The 21,295-nt window shown below is 41.5% G+C and overlaps 1 protein-coding gene across 9 annotated transcripts in view; it reads left to right on the top strand.

Moving 5' to 3' along the window:
- The window catches only part of frmpd4 (FERM and PDZ domain containing 4), a 765,355-nt gene extending 745,179 nt beyond the window's left edge, over positions 1 to 20,176 (top strand). For 6 of the 9 annotated variants that reach the window (XM_043700601.1, XM_043700599.1, XM_043700600.1 and 3 more), the window contains 5 exons: positions 8,430 to 8,612; positions 9,480 to 9,633; positions 14,917 to 15,987; positions 16,281 to 17,591; positions 18,346 to 18,434. In XM_043700601.1, the coding sequence (XP_043556536.1) occupies positions 8,430 to 8,612; positions 9,480 to 9,633; positions 14,917 to 15,987; positions 16,281 to 17,591; positions 18,346 to 18,350 (2,724 nt within the window). In that variant the 3' untranslated portion in view covers positions 18,351 to 18,434. Of the gene's footprint in view, positions 1 to 8,429; positions 8,613 to 9,479; positions 9,634 to 14,916; positions 15,988 to 16,280; positions 17,592 to 18,345 lie in introns of all 9 variants that reach the window. The other 3 variants (XM_043700607.1, XM_043700602.1, XM_043700603.1) reach the window with 3 other exon arrangements.
- Positions 20,177 to 21,295: the final 1,119 nt, after the last annotated feature.

Raw genomic sequence — 21,295 nt, 5'->3', positions numbered from 1 at the left:
ACTCGCTAGGACCTTATCATTAAGTGTATAAGTCCTGCTAAGATTTGCTTTCCCAAAATGCAGCACCTCGCATTTATCTGAATTAAACTCCATCTGCCACTTCTCAGCCCATTGGCCCATCTGGTCAAGATCCTGTTGTAATCTAAGGTAACCTTTTTCGCTGTCCACTACACCTCCAATTTTGGTGTCATCTGCAAAATTACTAACTATACCTCACGCTCACATCCAAATCATTTATATAAATAATGAAAAGTAGAGGACCCAGCACCGATCCTTGTGGCACTCCACTGGTCACAGGCCTCCAGTCTGAAAAACAACCCTCCACCACCACCCTCTGTCTTCTACCTTTGAGCAAGTTCTGTATTCAAATGGCTAGTTGCTAACCAGTCTCCCATGGGGAACCTTGTCGAACACTTACTGAAGTCCATATAGATCACATCTATCGCTCTGCCCTCATCAATCCTTTTTGCTACTTCTTCAAAGAACTCAATCAAGTTTGTGAGACATGATTTCCCACACACAAAGCCATGTTGACGATCCCTAATCAGTCCTTGCCTTTCCAAATAAATGTACAACCTGTCCCTCAGGATTCCCTCCAACAACTTGCCCACCACCGAAGTCAGGCTCACTGGTCTATAGTTCCCTGGCTTGTCCTTACTACCCTTCTTAAACAGTGTTACCACGTTAGCCAACCTCCAGTCTTCCGGCATCGATAATACAAATATCTCAGGAAAAGGCCCAGCAATCACTTCCCTATCTTTCCACAGAGTTCGAGGATACACCTGATCAGGTCCATCCACCTTTATGCGTTTCAAGACATCCAGCACTTCCTCCACCTTTATGCGTTTCAAGACATCCAGCACTTCCTTGCTCCTCTGTAATATGAACATTTTGCAAGGTGTCACCTTCTATTTCCCTACATTCTATACCTTCCATATCCTTTTTCACAGTAACTACTGATGCAAAATACTCATTTAGTATGTCCCCCATTTTCTCCACACAAAGGCTGCCATGCTGATCTTTGAGTGGCCCTATTCTCTCCCTAGTTACCCTTTTGTCCTTAATATATTTCTAAAAACCCTTTGGATTTTCCTTAATTCTATTTGCCAAAGCTATTTCATGTCCCCTTTTTTGCCCCCTTGATTTCCCTCTTAAGTATACTCTATACTGCCTTTATATTCTTCTCAGGATTCAGTCGATCTATCCTGTCTATACCTTACATATGCTTCCTTCTTTTTCTTAATCAAACCCTCATTTTTTTCAGTCATCCAGCATTCCCTCTACCTACCAGCCTTTCCTTTCACCCTAACAGGAATATACTTTCTCTGGATTTTCATTATCTCATTTCTGAAGGCTTCCCATTTTCCAGCCGTCCCTTTACCTGTGAACATCTGCCCCCAATCAGCTTTTGAAAGTTCTTTCTGGATTAGTGGTGCTGGAAGAGCACAGCAGTTCAGGCAGCATCCAAGGAGCTTCTTGCCTAATACTGTCGAAATTGGCCCTTCTCCAATTTAGAACTTTAACTTAGATCTGGTCTATCCTTTTCCATCACTATTTTAAATCTAGTGGAATTATAATCTCTGGCCCCAAAGTGCACCCCCACTGACACCTCAGTCACCTGCCGTGCCTTATTTCCCAAGAGTAGTGTTTATTCAGGCAATGCTGATTTCGGAAACCCACAGTTTTTTGTTACTCATCACATTCAGGATCTTGCAGAAAGCATAAAATATCCTTTCCTTGCAGCGAACGTGGTTTAGATTGTAACTTTTATTGGTAATACGAAAGTCTTCTTTGAGCCCGTGATTCTAAATATAGCAGCCTCAACCCAGATCTTCACGAAAACAGTTGTCCATCCATGCAGCGTTAACTGGCGTTAAATTGACAGTTTTACTCAGAGGAGCTGTTAAGTTCACAAGCTTGAGAAATGGAAGACTTCAACCTTTCCTGTTTTTTAGTTTGGGTTATGGCTCATTGTTAATGCAGAGTGGAACCCTGGTGTGCATGATCTATGACATTGTATACCATTGCTCCAGCGCTGACAGCCCTCATCCGAAAAATGCAACATTTCATTACCCTTCAGAGAAAATCAGTAAAAGGGAAAAAAATTGCTTTTCAGCTTTATGAGGTGGCCTACAATTTATCAGTTGTAAATTACATTGAGCATTCAAAATGTCATACTGTTTTATTTCAAAATCATTCATTGACATTCACCTCATAATGCACCTCACATTTAGGCACAGGATGTAAATCTGTATATAAATGAACATTGATGTTTGAAATTAATGGATTTTTCCTGTGTGTGAGAAGACCAAACAGGAGCATTGACGTGACAGAATTATTACCATTTCACTCGAAGGGCAACTTCTGGACATAGAGTGCTGCACAACCTACAACCACCTGTATTTATGCAGCAGTTTTAACATAGTTAGATTACCATCGTGGTTCACAGAGCTGCTGTCTATCCATTCAGATTTTATGTGGTGCATAAATGTTTGTGGCAGTGAGTCGTTCCTCTTAGGTTAGTTTCTTGTTTCTATTCATCAGCACCTAATAAAAAGAGAACATGTGACCTATCAAGCCTTATTTTCATAAAAACACAGGCACAGTTTCCCTAACTTGGATTCTCCAGAAGCTACTCAGACATTGCAGGGTTTTCTTGGGATTTTAGTTATTAGCATGCTCATATATTGGTATGATATTACATTATCTTAAAATATTATCAAATGCAAATATTTATTTTTGCATTTGTATTTAGTAATTATTTTCCAGAGCAGTACAGTGGAGCAGTGGGCAAAACTGACCCCATGATCTCTAATTCACTTGGGGAAGTCCAGACATGGTAGTGACCAAACATAGAAAAGGTGGACCCACGGAATGCTGCTCCTCCAATTTCAGGCCGGTTCTCTCCCAAACTGTTGCTGGAACGTTCGTAAAGAACCATCCTGTGATTGGAGGAGTGAGATGAGCCGCAGAAGGGAGCACAGCTTCTGGGTAGGCTAGCAAGACCAGAGACCAAGGCCTACTGCACTTGGAAACAAGCTGTGGAGCAAGGTCAGGAAGGAAAGACTAGGGGTTAGGCTAGTTTCCTAGGATCTTGGGGAGAAATGAGACTGCAAACTGGGTAGGGAGGTCATACAAATGGCAGATGGACAAAGAGGTGCTGTAATGGGAAGAAGGAGAGAGGCTGCAAAGAGGACTGCAAAGTGGGGGAAGGGAGTGCGGTGAGATTAGCTACACAGAGGAAAGCGGTCCCAAGAAGAGGAGGGAGTCCCATGGAAAGGGGAAATTGGGCCGAAATGGTGACAGAGAGGCTGAGAAAGGGAAAGATGAGCTGGGAAGGAGAATGATGGATGGCAAATTAGGGAGAGCATGCAAAAATAAACATAGGAATATTCATTTAAGTGAGAATAGGAAGACTGAGGTAGTGAATCTGTTACAAATTAATGTGGCATCTCTAGATTAAAGCTGCAGGAGCTCAGGGGTGATTATAATCCCATTCTATTTTCCTCCATATATATCTTAATGAACTCGGTGTCAATTGAACAGATTTGTTTCATAAGATTTGCATTTCTATCTAATGACATCTCAAAGCATTTTATACATTATGAATTATTTGAGGTTATTTTCGAGACAAATATACAATGGTTTAGCTGTAACCTTTCCAGTTCTTGGATAGCTTACTTAGAATGATGGTTTTTGTGTACAATTGCATAATTCGTTTTAGAAAAATTGTTATTGCAAATTTATACTGATTGTTTTCTATCAATTAAAATGTTATGTTATCTAAAAAATCAATGCTTTCCTTGTGTGTCATGGCTTTAAATTCAATGGACCACTGATGATCATGAGGATGAATTATTTGAATTCTGCTGCTGTGAGCGTCCAAATCCCACAGATACTGAGAGTATTGATGCAGCATGACTGCTTCACCTAATGAAGGAGTTAGTGAGACTGGATAAGGAGCCCGGACAAACAAAAAGTAGCACTGAAAATCAAAAAACAGCTCTCGAGAATTCTCACCAAAAATGTGCTTTCAGTCCTGTTCTAATAACTTATTCCTTACCAATCCTGGACAGAACAATTTCGATCCTCTGTTTTTGTTTGTCAACATTAAGCAGACAAAACCTTCAGGAAAATAACAATGTGAAATTTGCCTTCATGAGTCTTAAAAATAATCAAATTGGACTCTCGAATTTCATTTCAATCTTAGAGCTCATGTTCAGCTGTTAGCAACATCACCTTGATAGTTTGCACATCCTTGTGGTCCAGAAACAAAAGTATCAGTCGCTGCACAAAATCTCCAATCATTTTGATTTTGTTTTACCTGTATGATCCTTCAATCCCAATCAGAAGTAGCCACATACTTGGGAGTTTCTCCTGAAAATTCCACAGGAACTTGACTGCCTTTGATAATAATAACCCAGCGTATAACAGTCACAGTATGTATGGCAAAACTTTCTGTAGTTTGTCCAGAAAAACCTTTCAACCTGAAACAAACAACTTTGGCTCCTGTGTTGCTACTTTTATTGACCTTTTATCTACATTGTACTGCCATCTTTCCTATACACTTTGACTTACTTGCAGTACACAGTTTACTGTTAACAAAAAGCTCTGCATTATGCAAAGTATGGTAAATATTTGTAAGAGAGTTCAAGCAGGTCTATCAGTATCACAGTCTTACTAATGTTCATAAGTAATATAAGCTATCTTCTGACATTAGGAGAACAATTGAAATGCCAATCAACTATCTTTTATTTTAATTAGTGCCATAGAGTCATTGAGATGTATAGATGGAAACAGCCCCGTCAGTCCAACTCGTTCATGCCGACCAGATATCCTAAATTAATCCAGTCCCATTTGCCAGCACTTGGCCCACATCCCTCTAAATCCTTTCTATTCACATACCCATCCAGATGCCTTTTAAGTGTTGTAATTGTACCAGCCTCAAACACTTCCTCCGGCAGCTCATTCCATACACGCACCATTCTCTGTATGCAAAAGGTGTCCCTTAGGTCCCTTTTAAACCTTTCCCCTGTCACCTTAAAACTATATCTTCTAGTTTTGGACTCCCCCAACCCAAGGGAAAGCCCTTGTGTACTTACCCTTCATGATTTTAGAGTCATGGATTCATAGAGATGTACAGCTTGGAAACAGACCCTTCAGTCCAACTCGGCCATGCCAACCAGATATCCTAACCCAATCTAGTCCCACCTGCCTATCCCCTGCCCATATCCCTCCGAACCCTTCCTATTCATGTACTCATCCAGATGCCTTTTAAATATTGCAATTGTACCAGCCTCCACTACTTCCTCTGGCAGCTCATTCCACACAGGTACCACCCTCTGCATGAAAACGTTGCACCTTAGGTCCCTTTTATATCTTTCCTCTCTCATCCTAAACCCATGCCCTCTAGTTCTGGATTCTCCCACCCCAGGGAAAAGCCCTTGTATAAGTCCTGCTAAGATTGGCTTTCCCAAACCGCAGCACCTCGCATTTATCTGAATTAAACTCCATCTGCTACTACTCAGCCCATTGGCCCATCTCATCAAGATTCCTGTTGTAATCTGAAGTAATCTTCTTTGCAGACCACTGCAGCTCCAATTTTGGTGTCATCTGCAACTTACTAACTATACCTCTTATGCTCACAAATGATGTGGATGTAAATGACAAAAAGTAGTGAATCCAGCACCGATCCTTGTGGCACTCCACTGGTCACAGGCTTCCAGTCTGAAAAACAACCCTCCACCACCACTCTCTGTCTTCTACCTTTGAGCCAGTTCGGTATCCAAATGGAAAGTTCTCCCTGTATTCCATGAGATCTAACCTTGCTAATCAGTCTCCCATGGGGAACCTTGTTGAACACCTTACTGAAGTCCATATAGATCACATCTACTGCTCTTCCCTCAGCAACCCTCTTTGTTACTTCTTCAAAAAATTCAATCAAGTTTGTGAGACATGATTTCCCATGAACAAAGCCATGTTGACTATCCCTAATCAGTCCATGCCTATACATGTACATGTACATCCTCTCCCTCAGGATTCCCTCCAACAACTTGCCTACCGCCAAAGTCAGGCTCACCAGTCTATAGTTCCCTGGCTTGTCCTTACCACCTTTCTTAAATCGTGGCACCACTTTAGCCAACCTCCAGTCTTGTGGCACCTCACCTGTGACTATTGATGATACAAATATCTCAGCAAGAGGCCCAGCAATCACTTCTCTAGCTTCCCACAGAGTTCTAGGGTACACCTGATCAGGTCCTGGGGATTTATCCACTTTTATGCATATCAAGACATCCAACACTTCCTCCTCTGTAATATGGACATTTTTCAAGATGTCACCATCTATTTCCCTACAGTCTATGTCTTCCATGTCCTTTTCCACTGTAAACACTAATGCAAAATACTCGTTTAGTTTCTCCCCCATCTCCTGCGGTTCCACACAAATGCCGCCTTGCTGAACTTTGAGGAGCCCTATTCTCTACCTAGTTACCCAGTTGTCCTTAATGTATTTGTAAAAACCCTTTGGATTCTCCTTAACTCAATTTGCCAAAGCTATCGCATGTCCCCTTTTTGCCCACCTGATTCCCCTCTTAAGTATACTTATATTACCTTAATAGTCTTCTAAGGATTCATTCGATCTATCCTGTCTTGACCTGACATATGCTTCCTTTTTTTTGTTAACCAAACCTTCAATTTCTTTCATCATCCAGCATTCCCTATACCTACCTGCCTTTCCTTTCACCCTAACAGGGATATACGAACTCTGGACTCTCGTTATCTCATTTCTGAAGGCTTCCCATTTTCCAGCCGTCCCTTTACCTGCCAACATCTGCCCCCAATCAGTTTTTGAAGGTTCTTGCCTAATACCATTAAAATTGGCCTTCCTCCAATTTAGAACTTCAACTTTTAGATCTGATCTATCCTCTTCCATCACTATTTTAAAACTAATAGAATTATGGTCACTGTGCTCCCCACTGACATCTCAGTCACCTGCCCTGCCTTATTTCCCAAGAGTAGGTCAAGCTTTCCACTTTCTCTAATAGGTACATCTACATACTGAATCAGAATTTTTTTTTGTACCTGCTTAACAAATTCCTCTCCATCTAAACCCTTAACACTATGGCAGTCCCAGTCTATGTTTGGAAAGTTAATATCCCCAACCCTTGCCACCCTATTATTATTACAGATAACTGAAATCTCCTTACAAATTTGTTTCACAATTTCCCTCTGACTATTAGGGGTCTATAATACAACCCCAACAAGATGATCATACCTTACTTATTTCTCAGTTCAACTCTAATAACTTCCCTGGATGTATATCTGGGAATATCCTCCCTCAATACAGCTGTAATGCTATCCCTTATCAAAAACGCCACTCCCTCTCCTCTCTTGCCTCCCTTTCTATCCTTCCTGTAGCATTTGTATCCTGAAACATGAAGCTGCCAGTCCTGCCCTTCCCGGTTAGGCCTCTGGCTTTGAAATAAATGCAGTTTAATTTATCAGTCCTACATTGTTCTCTGTTTTGTCCCTGCCTGCTCTGACTGTTGGACTCTTCTTTTCTCAACTGTACCAGTCTCAGATTGTCTCTTTCCTCACTATCTCCCTGGGTGCCCCACCCCACCACCTTACTAGTTTAAATCCTCCCGAGCACCTTTAGCAAATCTCACTGCCAGTATATTAGCCCCTTTCCAATTCAGGTGCAATCAGTCCCTCTTGTACAGTTCACTTCTACCCCAGAAGAGGTTCCAATAATCCAAAAATGTGAATCCTTCTCCCATACACCAGCTCCACAGATTTTAATAAATCTCAATAAGGTCACCCTTCAGCCTCTGATGCTCCAGGGAAAACAGCCCCAGCCTATTCAGCCTCTCCCAATACCTCAAATCCTCCAACCCTAGCAACATGCTTGTAAATATTTTCTGAACCCTTTCAAGTTTCACAACATCCTTCCAACAGGAGGTAGACGAGAATTGCACGCAATATTCCAAAAGTGACCTGACCAAAGTCCTATACTGCTGCAAAATGACCTCCCAACTCTTATAATCAATGCTCTGACCAATAAAGGAAAGCATACCAAATACCTTCTTCACTATCCTATCTACCTGCGACTCCACTTTCAAGGAACTATGAGCCTGCACTCCAAGGTCTCTTTATTCAGCAACATTCCCCATACCATTAAGTGTATAAGTCCATTTCCTGATTTGCCTTTCACATTTTTCTAAATTAAACTCCATCTGCTACTCCTCAGCCTATTGGCCCATCTGATTGAGTGAGATACTCTACATATTTTGTAGCACTTTTCAAGAATATCACAGTTGATTCCCATTGCCAATGTAAAAGCTTTGCCCATTTGTTGGACGATCTTTGAATTACAAATTGATGCAACACTGAAGTCTGACCCTGTTTTGTCTTTTTTTTCACTGTAACAGCAAGGGGAGAAACACTCTGAAGTCACTTTATTAGTGGGACCAAGATATGGAATAAGCCATGTAATCAATGCAAAAACACACCTTGTGGCACTACTGGCTGATTTCAGCCATGTCAACAAGATTGAGATGTTCTCGGAAGAAGAAAACAATGTTCGAGTTGAACTAAACGTGTTGGATGTTAAGGTGAGAAAATGCTGTTTCCTTGGAGGTGGTGAGGCAATTGCTGTAGAAGGGGATTGGGGGCAAAGAACAGAAGAGAGTGGGGAGATTGTTGATAAGACATAAGTAAAAAATAACAAATCAAGTTTCAAAGTTCTGGAGCTCTTCCTGTTACCTCATAGGTACATTTTAACATGAAGAACATTGGAAGCTTGAATTTTAAATATCTGTAACATCAACTGAAAGAGCTGAAAACGCCGGCTTGTTCCTAGTTGGGCGAATAAGTCTTGGCAGGATAGACCTGACAAGATTTCATTTCATGAGTTATTTTATCACCCTGTGAATGGATTTGATAGTTTGAATTCCAAATAGATAGTTTTAATTTTAACAATAATAACAGTGGTGGCATGGTGGCTCAGTGGTTAGCACTGCTGCCTTTTAGCACCAGGGTCCCAGGTTCGATTCCAGCCTTGGGAAACTGTCTGTGTGGTGTTTGCACATTCTCCCTGGGTTTCCTCCGGGTGCTCTGGTTTCCTCCCACAGTCCAAAGATGTGTAGGCCAGGTGAATTGGCTGTGCTAAATTGCCCATAGGTTAGGTGCATTAGTCAGAGGGAAATGGGTCTGGATGGGTTACTGTTCAGAGGGTCGGTGTGGACTTGTTGGGCCGAAGGGCCTGTTTCCACACTATAGGGAATCTAATCTAATCATACTGTGAGTTTTAAAAAGAGTTCCATATCTATGAGATGACTCATATTCAGTCAGTGCATGGGGCCAATTTCTGTGTAATTCTTTTACTATTACAAGAAAGGTTCACTGATTTGATAAATCAAAATTAACTTTTCAGTCTCAGATGTAAGATTTTTAAACTGCTGTTGTGCCTTTGTTTGCAGCCCATCATATTATTAATGGAGTCAACAGATGCAATGAACCTTGCTTGCTTGACTGCTGGATACTACAGGCTGTTGGTAGATTCACGACGCTCCATATTTAACATGGCTCATGGCAAATGCACTGTGAATAATGAAGCAGGTAGCATCATTCGATGTGAGCATGCAATTTTTCTGAATTTATTACATTGAAAACATTAGTTTAACAATTACTTCCAGACATCAGGGGATGATTTGTATATTTGGGCTGGGGGTGATTGTGGTGCTAGGGCTGGGTGAAGGGTGGGGGGAAGAGGGTGGAGGGGAGATTGAAAACTTAGACAGCTATTGAATTGTGCAGTATTACACCAGTACAAGCTCAGTCCTTGTGCTAGCTGAGGTAGTTCTTGGGAACAGCAGATCAGAGTCGAGAGTGTGGTGCTGGAAAAGCACAGCATCCGAGGAGCAGGAAAATCGACGTTTCGGGCATAAGCCCTTCACCTGGAATGTTCTTAGCAACAGTCTTCTCAGTTTGTTCCATAGTGATATCATGGTACAAACCATGCTTTGTAACATTTAGACAACTGTGATGCTACATGGACGGAGAGGGAGAGATTGCGGATGACTTTTAAACTATTGAAGGCACCAAGCCTGACCAATAACTAATACATGGGGCTTGATATAGCATGGATTCATATCTGTAACTTTCAACAATGATGGAAAAGGAGATTTCCTGGATACAACCTGTTTAAAGAAATATGAATGAGTTTGGTTGTACCGAGGATACAAAGGAAATCTTTCCTTGTGGCAATATTGTGATTGCCTTTGTGAAGAGACAACAATATTTAAATACTAGCATTGTTACTAATGTCCTTCTAATCTCTAAAAGACTAAAATCATTTTATCCATAAGACCATAAGACATAGGAGTGGAAGTAAGGCCATTCGGCCCATCAAGTCCACTCCGCCATTCAATCATGGCTGATGCGCATTTCAGTTCCACTTATCAGCATTCTCCCCGTAGCCCTTAATTCCTCGAGACAACAAGAATCTATCAATCTCGGCCTTGAAGACATTTAGCGTCCCGGCTTCCACTGCACTCCGTGGCAATGAATTCCACAGGCCCACCACTCTCTGGCTGAAGAAATGCCTCCGCATTTCTGTTCTGAAATGACCCCCTCTAATTCTAAGGCTGTGTCCACGGGTCCTAGTCTCCTCGTTTAACTGAAACAATTTCCTAGCATCCACCTTTTCCAAGCCATGTATTATTTTGTACGTCTCTATTAAGTCTCCCCTTAATCTTCTAAACTCCAACGAATACAATCCCAGTATCCTCAGCCGTTCCTCATATGTTAGACCTGTCATTCCAGGGATCATCCATGTGAATCTCCGCTGGACACGTTCCAGTGCCAGTATGTCCTTCCTGAGGTACTGGACACAGTACTCCAAATGGGGCCTAACCAGAGCTTTATAAAGTCTTAGTAGTACATCTCTGCTTTTATATTCCAACCCTCTTGAGATAAGAGACAACATTGCATTCGCTTTCTTAATCACGGACTCAACCTGCATGTTTACCTTTAGAGAATCCTCGACTAGCACTCCCAGATCCCTTTGTGCTTTGGCTTTATTAATTTCCTCACCATTTAGAAAGTAGTCTATGCTTTTATTCTTTTTGCCAAAGTGCAAGACCTCGCACTTGCTCACGTTAAAGTTAAACATCTTGCATGTTTACTCTAGATTTCAGCATCTGCAGTTTTTTTTTGTCTATTCCTCCCTTGCTAACCAGGGGTGTTAAATTAGCCATGTTCCAGTCCTCTGGGACTCTCCCTAATTCCAGTGATTCCTGAAAGATCACCCTCAATGCCTCCACAATATCCTGAGCTATTTTCTTCAGAACTCTGGGGTGCAGTCCTTTCAATCGGGTGATTTATTCACTTTCAGATCTTTAAGTTTCCCTAGCACCTTTTCCTTAGTGACCAGTCAAGTGGGGAATATTCTATCACATTCCTACAACCGAGGTTAAGCTGATTGGCCTATAATTTTCCATCTTTTGCCTTGATCCTTTCTTGAACAAGGGGGTTACAACAGCCATCTTCCAATCATCCGGGACCTTTCCTGACTCCAGTGACTCTTGAAAGATCTCAACCAATGCCTCTGCTATTTCCTCAGCCACCTCTCTCAGAACTCTAGGGTGTATCCCATCGGGGCCATAGATTTGTTTACCAGAAATTATTTCTGATCTTTCTCCAGTAAGAGCTGAATGTTGTTGTAGTGTAGTCCATTAATAACTGCATGATATAGGTGACCATATGTGAATCTGTACAATGAACTTTGGGAAGTTATTCAATAATGGAAGGCATCACAGTCAAATTCAATCCTGTCTACGACCAGCCCACACACAGGTGCATGTGCACACAAGCACTTTCTGGTAATTTTGTTGGAATTGATTTTCTTTTTCTGCCTAATTTGATGCTTTTTGACACATTTGCACCAGACCTTTTTATAACTAAGGAAATTTAAAGCAATGAAGGTTTCAATAAACATCTAGCCACCGTTTAAAAATAAGGCATTACGCATTTAAGACAGATGAGGAAGCATTTTTGTTCTGAGAATTCTCTGCCTCAAAAGGCAGTGTATGCAGAAATTTTTAAGACCAAGGTAAATAGATTATTGATTGCAAAGGGGATGAAAAGTTATTGGGAGTCTGAAGGAACATAGAGCTCAAACAAAGCCAGGTCAGCTGTGATCTTATTGGATGCCAGAGTAGACTTGAAGGATCTACTCTTGTTCCTCATTCACAATGTATTCACTCCTCAATGCTGTCACCAAAGTTCCCACTGCAATCCACCTTAACGTTATCAAAATCATTTTTCAATTGATAGATTTTTAAAATTATATTTGCTATTCTCCTAACTGATCGGTCAGTTTGCAGTTTTATTATGGCACGTCGAATCAATGCTTGTGTTCAGAGAACATGAGGGATGTACAAACAGAACCAATATAGGTAGGCCAGAAAGCACAGTGGGGAGGGGAGGGAACAAAGGAATGGATTTAGTGCAAATTAAGACCTGGGTGGCAGTTTTCATAAATAAAGCTCAACGGAATAAAATGTACAATTAGCCACAGATGGTACACGCAGTCCATAAGTACAAGTCCCACTCACACACAAGTGAAGAAGTGACTACTTGAAGGTTACATTGCATCTGTGACTGATTTCTTTCATTCAATCAAGCATTGAATTTTAACGAAATTGTGGCTCTGGGGCGCATGGTACAGTAAAGACCAAAGAAATCTGTTTCCTGACACAAGCCTTGAACTCATCCATATTTGGTTGTAACAAAAGCCCGAGGTTGGACAGGCAGCCAATCTGTTTCAAGGAAGAATGGTTGCAACTTTAAATAAGGCTGCTCATTCTATCATCACACATTTTGATTTAAAACTTAGCTGCTGTTGAAGAGTTCTCCTGAGCCTCAGGGGAGATGGCAGGTTGCAGAAGATAAAGACTTGGTGTGTTCAGAACATCTGCAGAGGCACCTATCTCCTCTGTCCAAGGGCCTGTCTGAGAAGCAGCTGCAACTGGGCACCATGCTCCTAACAACATTCTCCAAGAGATCTCCAAACCTATTACAAGCCCTCCAACCTCTACTTTGCCATCAAACATCAATCCTTGCCACACCACCACCCCCGATCCCTCTTGAAGCTTCTGAAACCTTCACCACTCTTCTAACTTAGCCTGAACACCTCACTTGCCTACCCACATGGCCAGGGTTTGAAAGCAGGGTGACAAGTGTCAGTAGTAGTGTGAAACAGAGTTGGGAAAGAAGACTTGAGGATTTTGGAGTGAAGCAATGAGGGATCAGGAGAGGGGTAATGAGTGGAGGGCAGAAAGCAGTAGGTGAGTCAGGTGGCAAGGAAGGCAGTCATGGTTTAAGAGACAGACAGCAAGTGAGATCAGTGGGGTTTTCTATGGCTGAGTTTGATTTGTGCCATTTTGGATGCAGGCAGCTACATGGGATGGAGTCTGCAGTTGTGGCTTCAGCAAACGCAGCCTTGAAAACAAAACTGAAATTCAAGTTAAGATAAGATACCCCCTGGTGAAGGCAAAACATGCTGACCACTGTTAATCCAGAATAATTATAGTAGATCAAGCTTACATAGACAGCTTTCATTAGAAATATGGACAAGGAAATTTATAATAGAAGTATAAAAACAAAGAAAGCATATGACTTTGGAGCCTAATTCTGCCATATGTTCAATCAAAATTATCCTGTGGTCTCTGATTCCACTAAAGCTGAAACCTGGAATTACTTTTTCACTCCCTGCACAATATTACAAATTTTCAGAAGGTTGGTTCTTAGGTGAACTCTTAAGTCACAACTATTTGAGGAGGGATGTGTTCTTACTCCCATTTTCAAGACCTGATTATTTATTACCTTGGCTGCTCAGATAACTTGCAGCTAGTTTGATGGAATTCTCTCTCTTTGCAAAAAGCGTTGACTAGTTTTCAGCACAGATGACAAAAATGGATTCCTCACCATATGGCACCCACAAATTCAAACTCCTTTTTCCAACCAATGTGTTTGCTAATTCCAATCACGTTCTGTTGTTGTTTGATACTTTGAGATTCTTTGGTCCCAGTTTGTTGCATAAGGAGAACTATTGAAATGCAATGGAATATTGACAGGATCTATTCACATTTGTCTAACACCCGTTGGGTTTCAACGTTTCCTTTTGGTGATGTTAAAAACAGTCAGGTCATTCTTCAATGACGACTCCTCCTTGAACAAAGGTTTGTGAGAATTCCCATGGTTGCTGTGAATTTCCAGATTTAATTACACATTCACTTGAGACTCAGCACTGGATTAGTGGTGCTGGAAGAGCACAGCAGTTCAGGCAGCATCCGAGGAGCAGTGAAATCGACGTTTCGGGCAAAAGCCCTTCATCAGGAATACAGGCGAAGGGGAAATGAGGAAAGTGTTGAAGTCCACATTGATGCCGTGGGATTGAAGTGTTCCGAGGCGGAAGATGAGGCATTCTTCCTCCAGGCATCTGGTGGTGAGGGGGCAGCGGTGAAGGGGGCCCAGGACCTCCATGTCCTTGGCAGAGTGGGAGGGGGAGTTGAAATGTTGGGTCACAGGGCGGTGTGGTTGATTGGTGCGGGTGTCCCGGAGATGTTCCCTAAAGCGCTCTGCTAGGAGGCGTCAATCTCCCCAGTGTATAGGAGACCACATCAGGAGCAACGGATACAATAAATGATATTGGTGGATGTGCAGGTAAAACTTAAAATGACAAGGGCACATGATTTGTAGCAGCCATTTTAATATCATGCTTTTGTCTAAATTTTAAAAGTATTGACTGAGAATTATAATATATTGGAATATGACAAAGAAGTGTTTATATTGTGTGTGTTAAGTAATGATGCTGATAGTTATTTATGAACAATCTGTCTTTCTTTTCCATAGGCCCAGAATACAAGACCAAACATAATATGCACACCTTAGAATGGAATTATTTACCGAAAAGTTCATGCCACATCAGGGCTAAAAAAGAAGATGCCCAGCCATCATCTATTAGAGAATTAAAGCAGCAAAATATAGATTTTGCAAATGATTCAATTTATCATGAAGATTCAAGAGGGGGGTTAATAACAGAGATTACAGATGTTCATGACCATAGTCATCTAGGGGCCGAATATATAAATACTATGGAAGCTGAAAACAAAGCTTTCAACAGGTTGTCCTCTGGGAAAGAACATACAAAGACAGTACAAGAATCTCCAAGGGGAGCAAAGGTATCCTTTGTCTTCGAGGATCACAATGTAGCTGCCTTTAATCCAAGACACCTTGGATATGAAAGATTGCTGGATGATAGTCCAAGCAATTTAGACCAACAGGCATCTATGTATTTGGCCAATGTAAGTGACACTAAATGTTCAGAGTACTCATTCCCAGGGATTGATGTGGACAACATTGATACAAACGCAGTTTATGCAAACATTAACGATAGCAGAATGTTTGCAAGTGCAGAAAACATCGAAGAGCCGTTACTACATGACATATGTTATTCAGAGACGACAGATGATGCTGAGGATGAAGATGAGGCCAGCTGTGAGGAAGATATCCCACTTGGAGAGGCCGACAAAACCGACATTCTCAATATTTCTGGATCTAGCGATGACATAATTGACTTAACATCACTTCCTCCACCTGGAGGTGATGACGATGATGAAGATGATTTTCTCCTTCACACGCTGAATATAGCAATAGCTGCCCCTCCGCCAGGTTTCAGAGACAACAGCTCTGATGAAGAAGATGGCCAGCATCAACAAGCGCAGAGTTCACAGGAGACCGCCCAAAACAAATGCTCTCCAAGTGATGACATCCCAGTGTCGCTCATAGATGCCATTCCTACACAGGCTGAAGACCAGAGTGGTGAGCAAGCATTAGATGATGCAGTGGTATCCACTTTGCAAGCACTGGAGGCGCTGGCAGCTTCTGAGGAGCAGTCCGTTCAGCAAACAGATGACAGTTCAGGTTCTTTCACCATAGTAACATTTATTCATTGACTGTCATAATGTTCCATCTGTAAATTTGTTAACAACTTGGAAACATTCCAGAACAAATTTTACCATCAGTGTGTCATCCCATTTTTCTGATCTGGCATGCTAATGGAACAATCTTAGTTCATATTTCATGCGCTGGATGCTTATTATGCACTGAAATTTAAGAATGCTAAACACTTTATTTAATAAACCTATTTTATTATGATTAAAAAAGTGCCTATGATGACGTAATTAATTGGGTGTTTATTCTCTTATGGCATACAGGTGTAGTGATATTAAGAGCTTATAGTCCTGAGTCGTCATCGGATTCTGGCAATGAAACAAACTCCTCTGAAATGACTGAAAGCTCTGAGGTAGCCTCAGCACAGAAGCATTCTGAGGGTTCCATGCATATGCTTGTGGCCACCAGTGAAGGCTATCAACAACTTCAAGAAGAGCAAACTGAATTCCCAATCTCTCAGAATGAGAACATAGGGCCCACTTCTAAAATGATTCCAAAAGCTACACATTCCTTGACTGTCCAACGGGGTAGCAATGCAAAGTCGAAAGCTGTGCCTTCGAAACAGATACTTCCTTCTGAGGAAGTTGAGATGGAGCCAGAGACAATGGAGACAAAATCTGTCACCGACTACTTCAGCAAACTGCAGATGGGATCTCTGATGTACTCTTGTGCAAGTAAGCAAAAAAACAAGGCAGGTGATAGTAATGTCAAGATAGCACATGATGGTAATGTATCAGTGAAAAGGCAACATGCAAACAGAAAGACAGAACTGGGCGATGATTTGTCATCGAACGGCAAATACAGCACATTGATTACAAAGAACAGTCACGGCACAACCACTTTTGACTTAGAAAGCACTACTTTCCGTAGAGAGACACAAAGTTGGTTTCAAGTTTCAGGAGAAAAGATGACTGATCAGCATTTCCCAGGGTTAATTAATGGTAAAGGTTTTCACAAATCCTGCGTAGTTTCTAGAGCTGAACATGAAGGGAAAGAACCAGATACTGAAGTGGATGATCGTTGCTCCTTGGCCAGCACTTCCGGGCTTGGACGTGATGAAAGCTTTCTTTCTGATACCACTTATATGTCTTCAACCAAACACCTGACCGATTCAGAAGATGCAGAGCTGTTCCCTGATGATCACTCGTCAGAGCTTCCGGAAGCTGAACAGAGTGTGACCAGACTTTGTGAATACCATATGACAAAAAGAATGTCCTCTTTGCAAAGTGAGGGTCATTACTCTTTGCAGAGTTCCCAGTGTTCTTCAGTAGATGCAGCCTGCAGTACAGGCAGTAGTACGTGTGCCACCCCAGTCGACTCCCCCCTCTGTACAAGTGATATTAAGCACATATTATCGGAATCTTCTTTAAAAGGCCTTGGCTACATTTCAGAAGATCAACGAACACTTTTGCTTCAAAGCCACGGAACATCATATAAAGATCTACATCCCCAAGCTGAAGCCATGTGTCATAGGAGAACAGCCCATAACACGCATGCGCCTTCAAATGCTGAACCAATATTTGGTACCATACGTGATGGGTGCCACCGAGTACCCAAGATTAAAGAAACCACAGGTACCTCAGTAAACAGCGATAATATTTACAGAGATGTTGAGCTGCAACATTTAACATTTGAAAGTAAAATAGAGAGTGAGGGAAATGATTATTTTCGAGATCAGGAAAGTAGTCCTCTTTTGTCAGATTCACCTCAGGAAGTTAGCTCTCAAAATTCTAACACAGATGTAGTGGAAAGAACAAGTAAGCCCAAACCTGATGATGGTAATCGTTTATCTCAAGAAATTAAACACAGCACATTTCTTAATCTTAAAAGCACAAAAATCACTTTCCCGAATGAACATGACAGTGTCAAAGAATATAAGAAATTTTCTAAGTATTATAGGTCTAACACATTAACATTCCCTTCATTGGTTTCAACATCCAAAGACTCATTTCCTTCCAGTAAAAGTAAGTTAGCTAAGAATTCTCTATGTAATTTTAGAAATATAATTTTTACTTCCTTGCCAGCCAAGTTGAGGAGGGAGAATGACTTAGCTAAACAGAGGACTCAAAAAACTAGACAGCTTGAGGAAACTAATGACAAAAGCAAGCAAGTTGACTGTTTTGACAGAGATGTAGGACAAGATCTGCATTCTGAGCAATGTCTCAGTCTGAGTAAAGGAGCTGCCAGTGAGAATGATAAAGCTGTGCCTGGAGGTTTTGATGAGAAGCAGCTCTCTGCTGAGGACAAGCAGTGCAACCCAGATTGTAAATTGCAGCATGTTGTCAAGGAGGTGCTTAATGATTCTCTGTGTTTTTCTGCCACCCCTAGTGTAGCTTGCACACAGCCTGAGCAACGAGGAAGAGGAGGTGCAACTTCAGCATTCAGTAATCAATTCAAAGCCGACAACATTATTCTGCCATCAAACATTTGCAATGATACAAAGGTGCCAAGTACCTGCCGAGAGTCACCTGATCTTTCCAAAGTAGAACAAGCGCATGCAACACCACTTAATAGGAAGGCCTGTGAAGTTGGCAGAGGAAGCCTTAAAATTCCTCCCAGAAAGAAGGTGTTGAGGCGTTGCAGCAGCAGTGTTACACCAGGAATGGGAAATGTAGAAACCCTAATAGAAAAATCAAAGACTTTCATAGGATTCCAGTATTCCGATCTCCCCGAAATATCTGATCCTCATCCTGTACAGAAAAGAGTCGAACTTCCTCTGGGCGAGAGATTATCAAAGAGCCACTCTCAAGGATCAGTGAGAATAAATTCATCATGCTGCTCCATTACTGCAGACGGGAAGGATAGTCGGAGATCAATGGAGATACTTTCAGTGCAAAAGGATTTCCGACACATCAAGCCATTGCCTTTTCCAAAGGTGGAGATGAGCAACTGGAAGTGTCGTGGTCCTTTTACCTATTGTTTCCTTAATAAAGACAATGATGCTGAAGAGGATGATGATGATGATGGTTATGGTAGTAAAGGACAGCTGTCTTGCTTGGACCAAAATCATCTCTTCTCCAGTCCATCTCAAGCATTCTGTACGTCCTCCAACTCTGCAGGTGCCAGAAAGGCTCTCGGACTGACTGTGGAACCTTGCAGAGTGACTGGGGGCTACAACGGCAACGAGGAGGAACATACAGACACTAATGACATGGCATTTGCTGGCAGGATTGCCAGAATTAATGCTCTAAAGGACAAGGTGTACACACTGCCAGGCGGATTTCTTGCAGCACAGAGAGATGCCAGCGAACTGCTGTCTCTTTTGCAGGCAAGCATCGGTAATAAAGAACATGTAAAATCAGACCTCCGTCAACTCCGATTTAGCCAGTACAAACAACTGTTATCAGTTGAATCGAGGGAGTTGGGAAGCGCCTGCAGGAAAATGGCTGCTGCAGAAAAAAGCCCAGAGGAAATGCTCTTAGCTATGACGTCCAGCTTCCAAGTACTGTGTTGCTTAACAGAAGCCTGCATGCGATTAGTTAAAGTAATGAATTCTGAAACACAGCAACAGGAAATTGTTGCTAAGGTAGATGAGGTTGTAATGAACTATATTTGTCTGCTGAGAGCTGCTAAAGCAGTATCTGGAGCAACCCCCATTGATCCTAACGTTAAGGTTTTAGCGCGACATTCAATTACCATGACGGCTATTGTAAGCACACTAACCCGTTCACTTAAAACGCTTTTAAATAAATAAGATGCAAATCGTATTTTAAAATGTACCCTTGTAAAGCCATACATAGAGTTTACTGTAAGTGTGGGGCCACCACACGGACTGCTATAAAGGAAACTTGGTTTTGTGTACATTATGTTTTATATGATGAGGCTGTGAGCTATTCATATGTTATACAGCTCAATCTGCTAGAACTGTAATGTAATTGAAATTCCCTTTCTGATGACAAGGAAGTATAGAAAGCAATGGTATAAAAATTAGTTATTTTTCATATGGAACCCGAGCTCCAGAATGGTTGAGTGGCCTGACCAAGTGTGTCAAGATCCCCTAGTACTATAACTGCCATCACGGGGTGGGGGAGGGAGGGCAGGGCAAGGGCTGGGGTGTTTGGAAGGGGTTGTCGATACTGGTCACATACGTGATGCTTCATCACTCTGTAAATAATAATTATCTAAAATTTTAAAGTATGCTTTTTAACCAATGCAAACAATATAAACAATAAACAATTAAATTGATCAGTTATGTCTTATTATTTTGGGGAGGCAATCACAAAGGTGAAAGGTATGCTTTCCCTTCCTTCTGCTTTAGATTGTTCTGACAGCAGTTGTTTAGCACAAACACACAATCAGGAAATATTCTAAACTGAGGAACATAAAAGTTATATATCAGGCGAAATATTTATAGAGTAAGCATTTTTTTAAATTGTAGAGAGAAATATTCTATTAAAATATATTTTTAAACAAACCATTACAATGCCCTCTAAAACTAGTTAACCTGCAAGCAGCAATGGAATACAAGCTTTTTTTTAAATAGTTAGGTTTCTGCACATCATTAATTCTGAACAGTTCAGTAGTCGTCTATCAATATGAATTATCATCCCTTATAGGAAAGTATCTCTAACTAGATAATCAATGAAAATAAAGCTGCCTCAGGCTGTGAGCACATTTCAGTATGCAAAATGGAGTCTTAGGAAGATAGGATAGTGAAGAAAGTGTTTACTATGCTTTCCTTTATTGATCAGAGCATTGAGTATACAAGTTGGGAGGTCATGTTGCGGCTGTACAGGACATTGGTTAGGCCACTTCTGGAATTTTATGTGCAATTCAGGTCTCCTTGCTATAGGAAGGATGTTGTGAAACTTGAAAGGGTTCAGAAAAGATTTACAAGGATGTTGCCAGGGTTGGAGGATTTGTGCTATACGGAGAAGCTAAATAGGCTGGGGCTGTTTTCCCTGGACCATCGGAGGCTGAGCAGTGACCTAATAGAGATTTGTAAAATCAGGAGGGGCATGGATAGAGTAAATAGACAAGGTCTTTTCCCTGGGTTGGGGTTTCCCGAACTAGAGGGCATAGGTTGAGGGTGAGGATTTTAAAGAGACCTAAGACGCAATGTTTTCACACAAAGGGTGGTGCATGCATAGATTGAGGGATACGAGAAAGTGCTGTCAAATGGGACTAGATTAGGTTAGGAGATCTGATCAGCATGTACGGGTTGGACCGAAGGGTCTCTTTCCATGCTGTCCATCTCTATGACTCTAATTAGGCCACGGTTGCTATTTTAGTGTTGAAAATCATCAAGAACAGGTCTGAACATTTCCATGGGCAGCAT

This window comes from Chiloscyllium plagiosum, chromosome 12, assembly GCF_004010195.1.
Source record: "Chiloscyllium plagiosum isolate BGI_BamShark_2017 chromosome 12, ASM401019v2, whole genome shotgun sequence".
In the NCBI taxonomy this organism is placed as follows: Eukaryota; Metazoa; Chordata; class Chondrichthyes; order Orectolobiformes; family Hemiscylliidae; genus Chiloscyllium; species Chiloscyllium plagiosum.
Note: the sequence above shows the minus strand (reverse complement) of the source record. Positions and strands in the feature narration are given on the sequence as shown.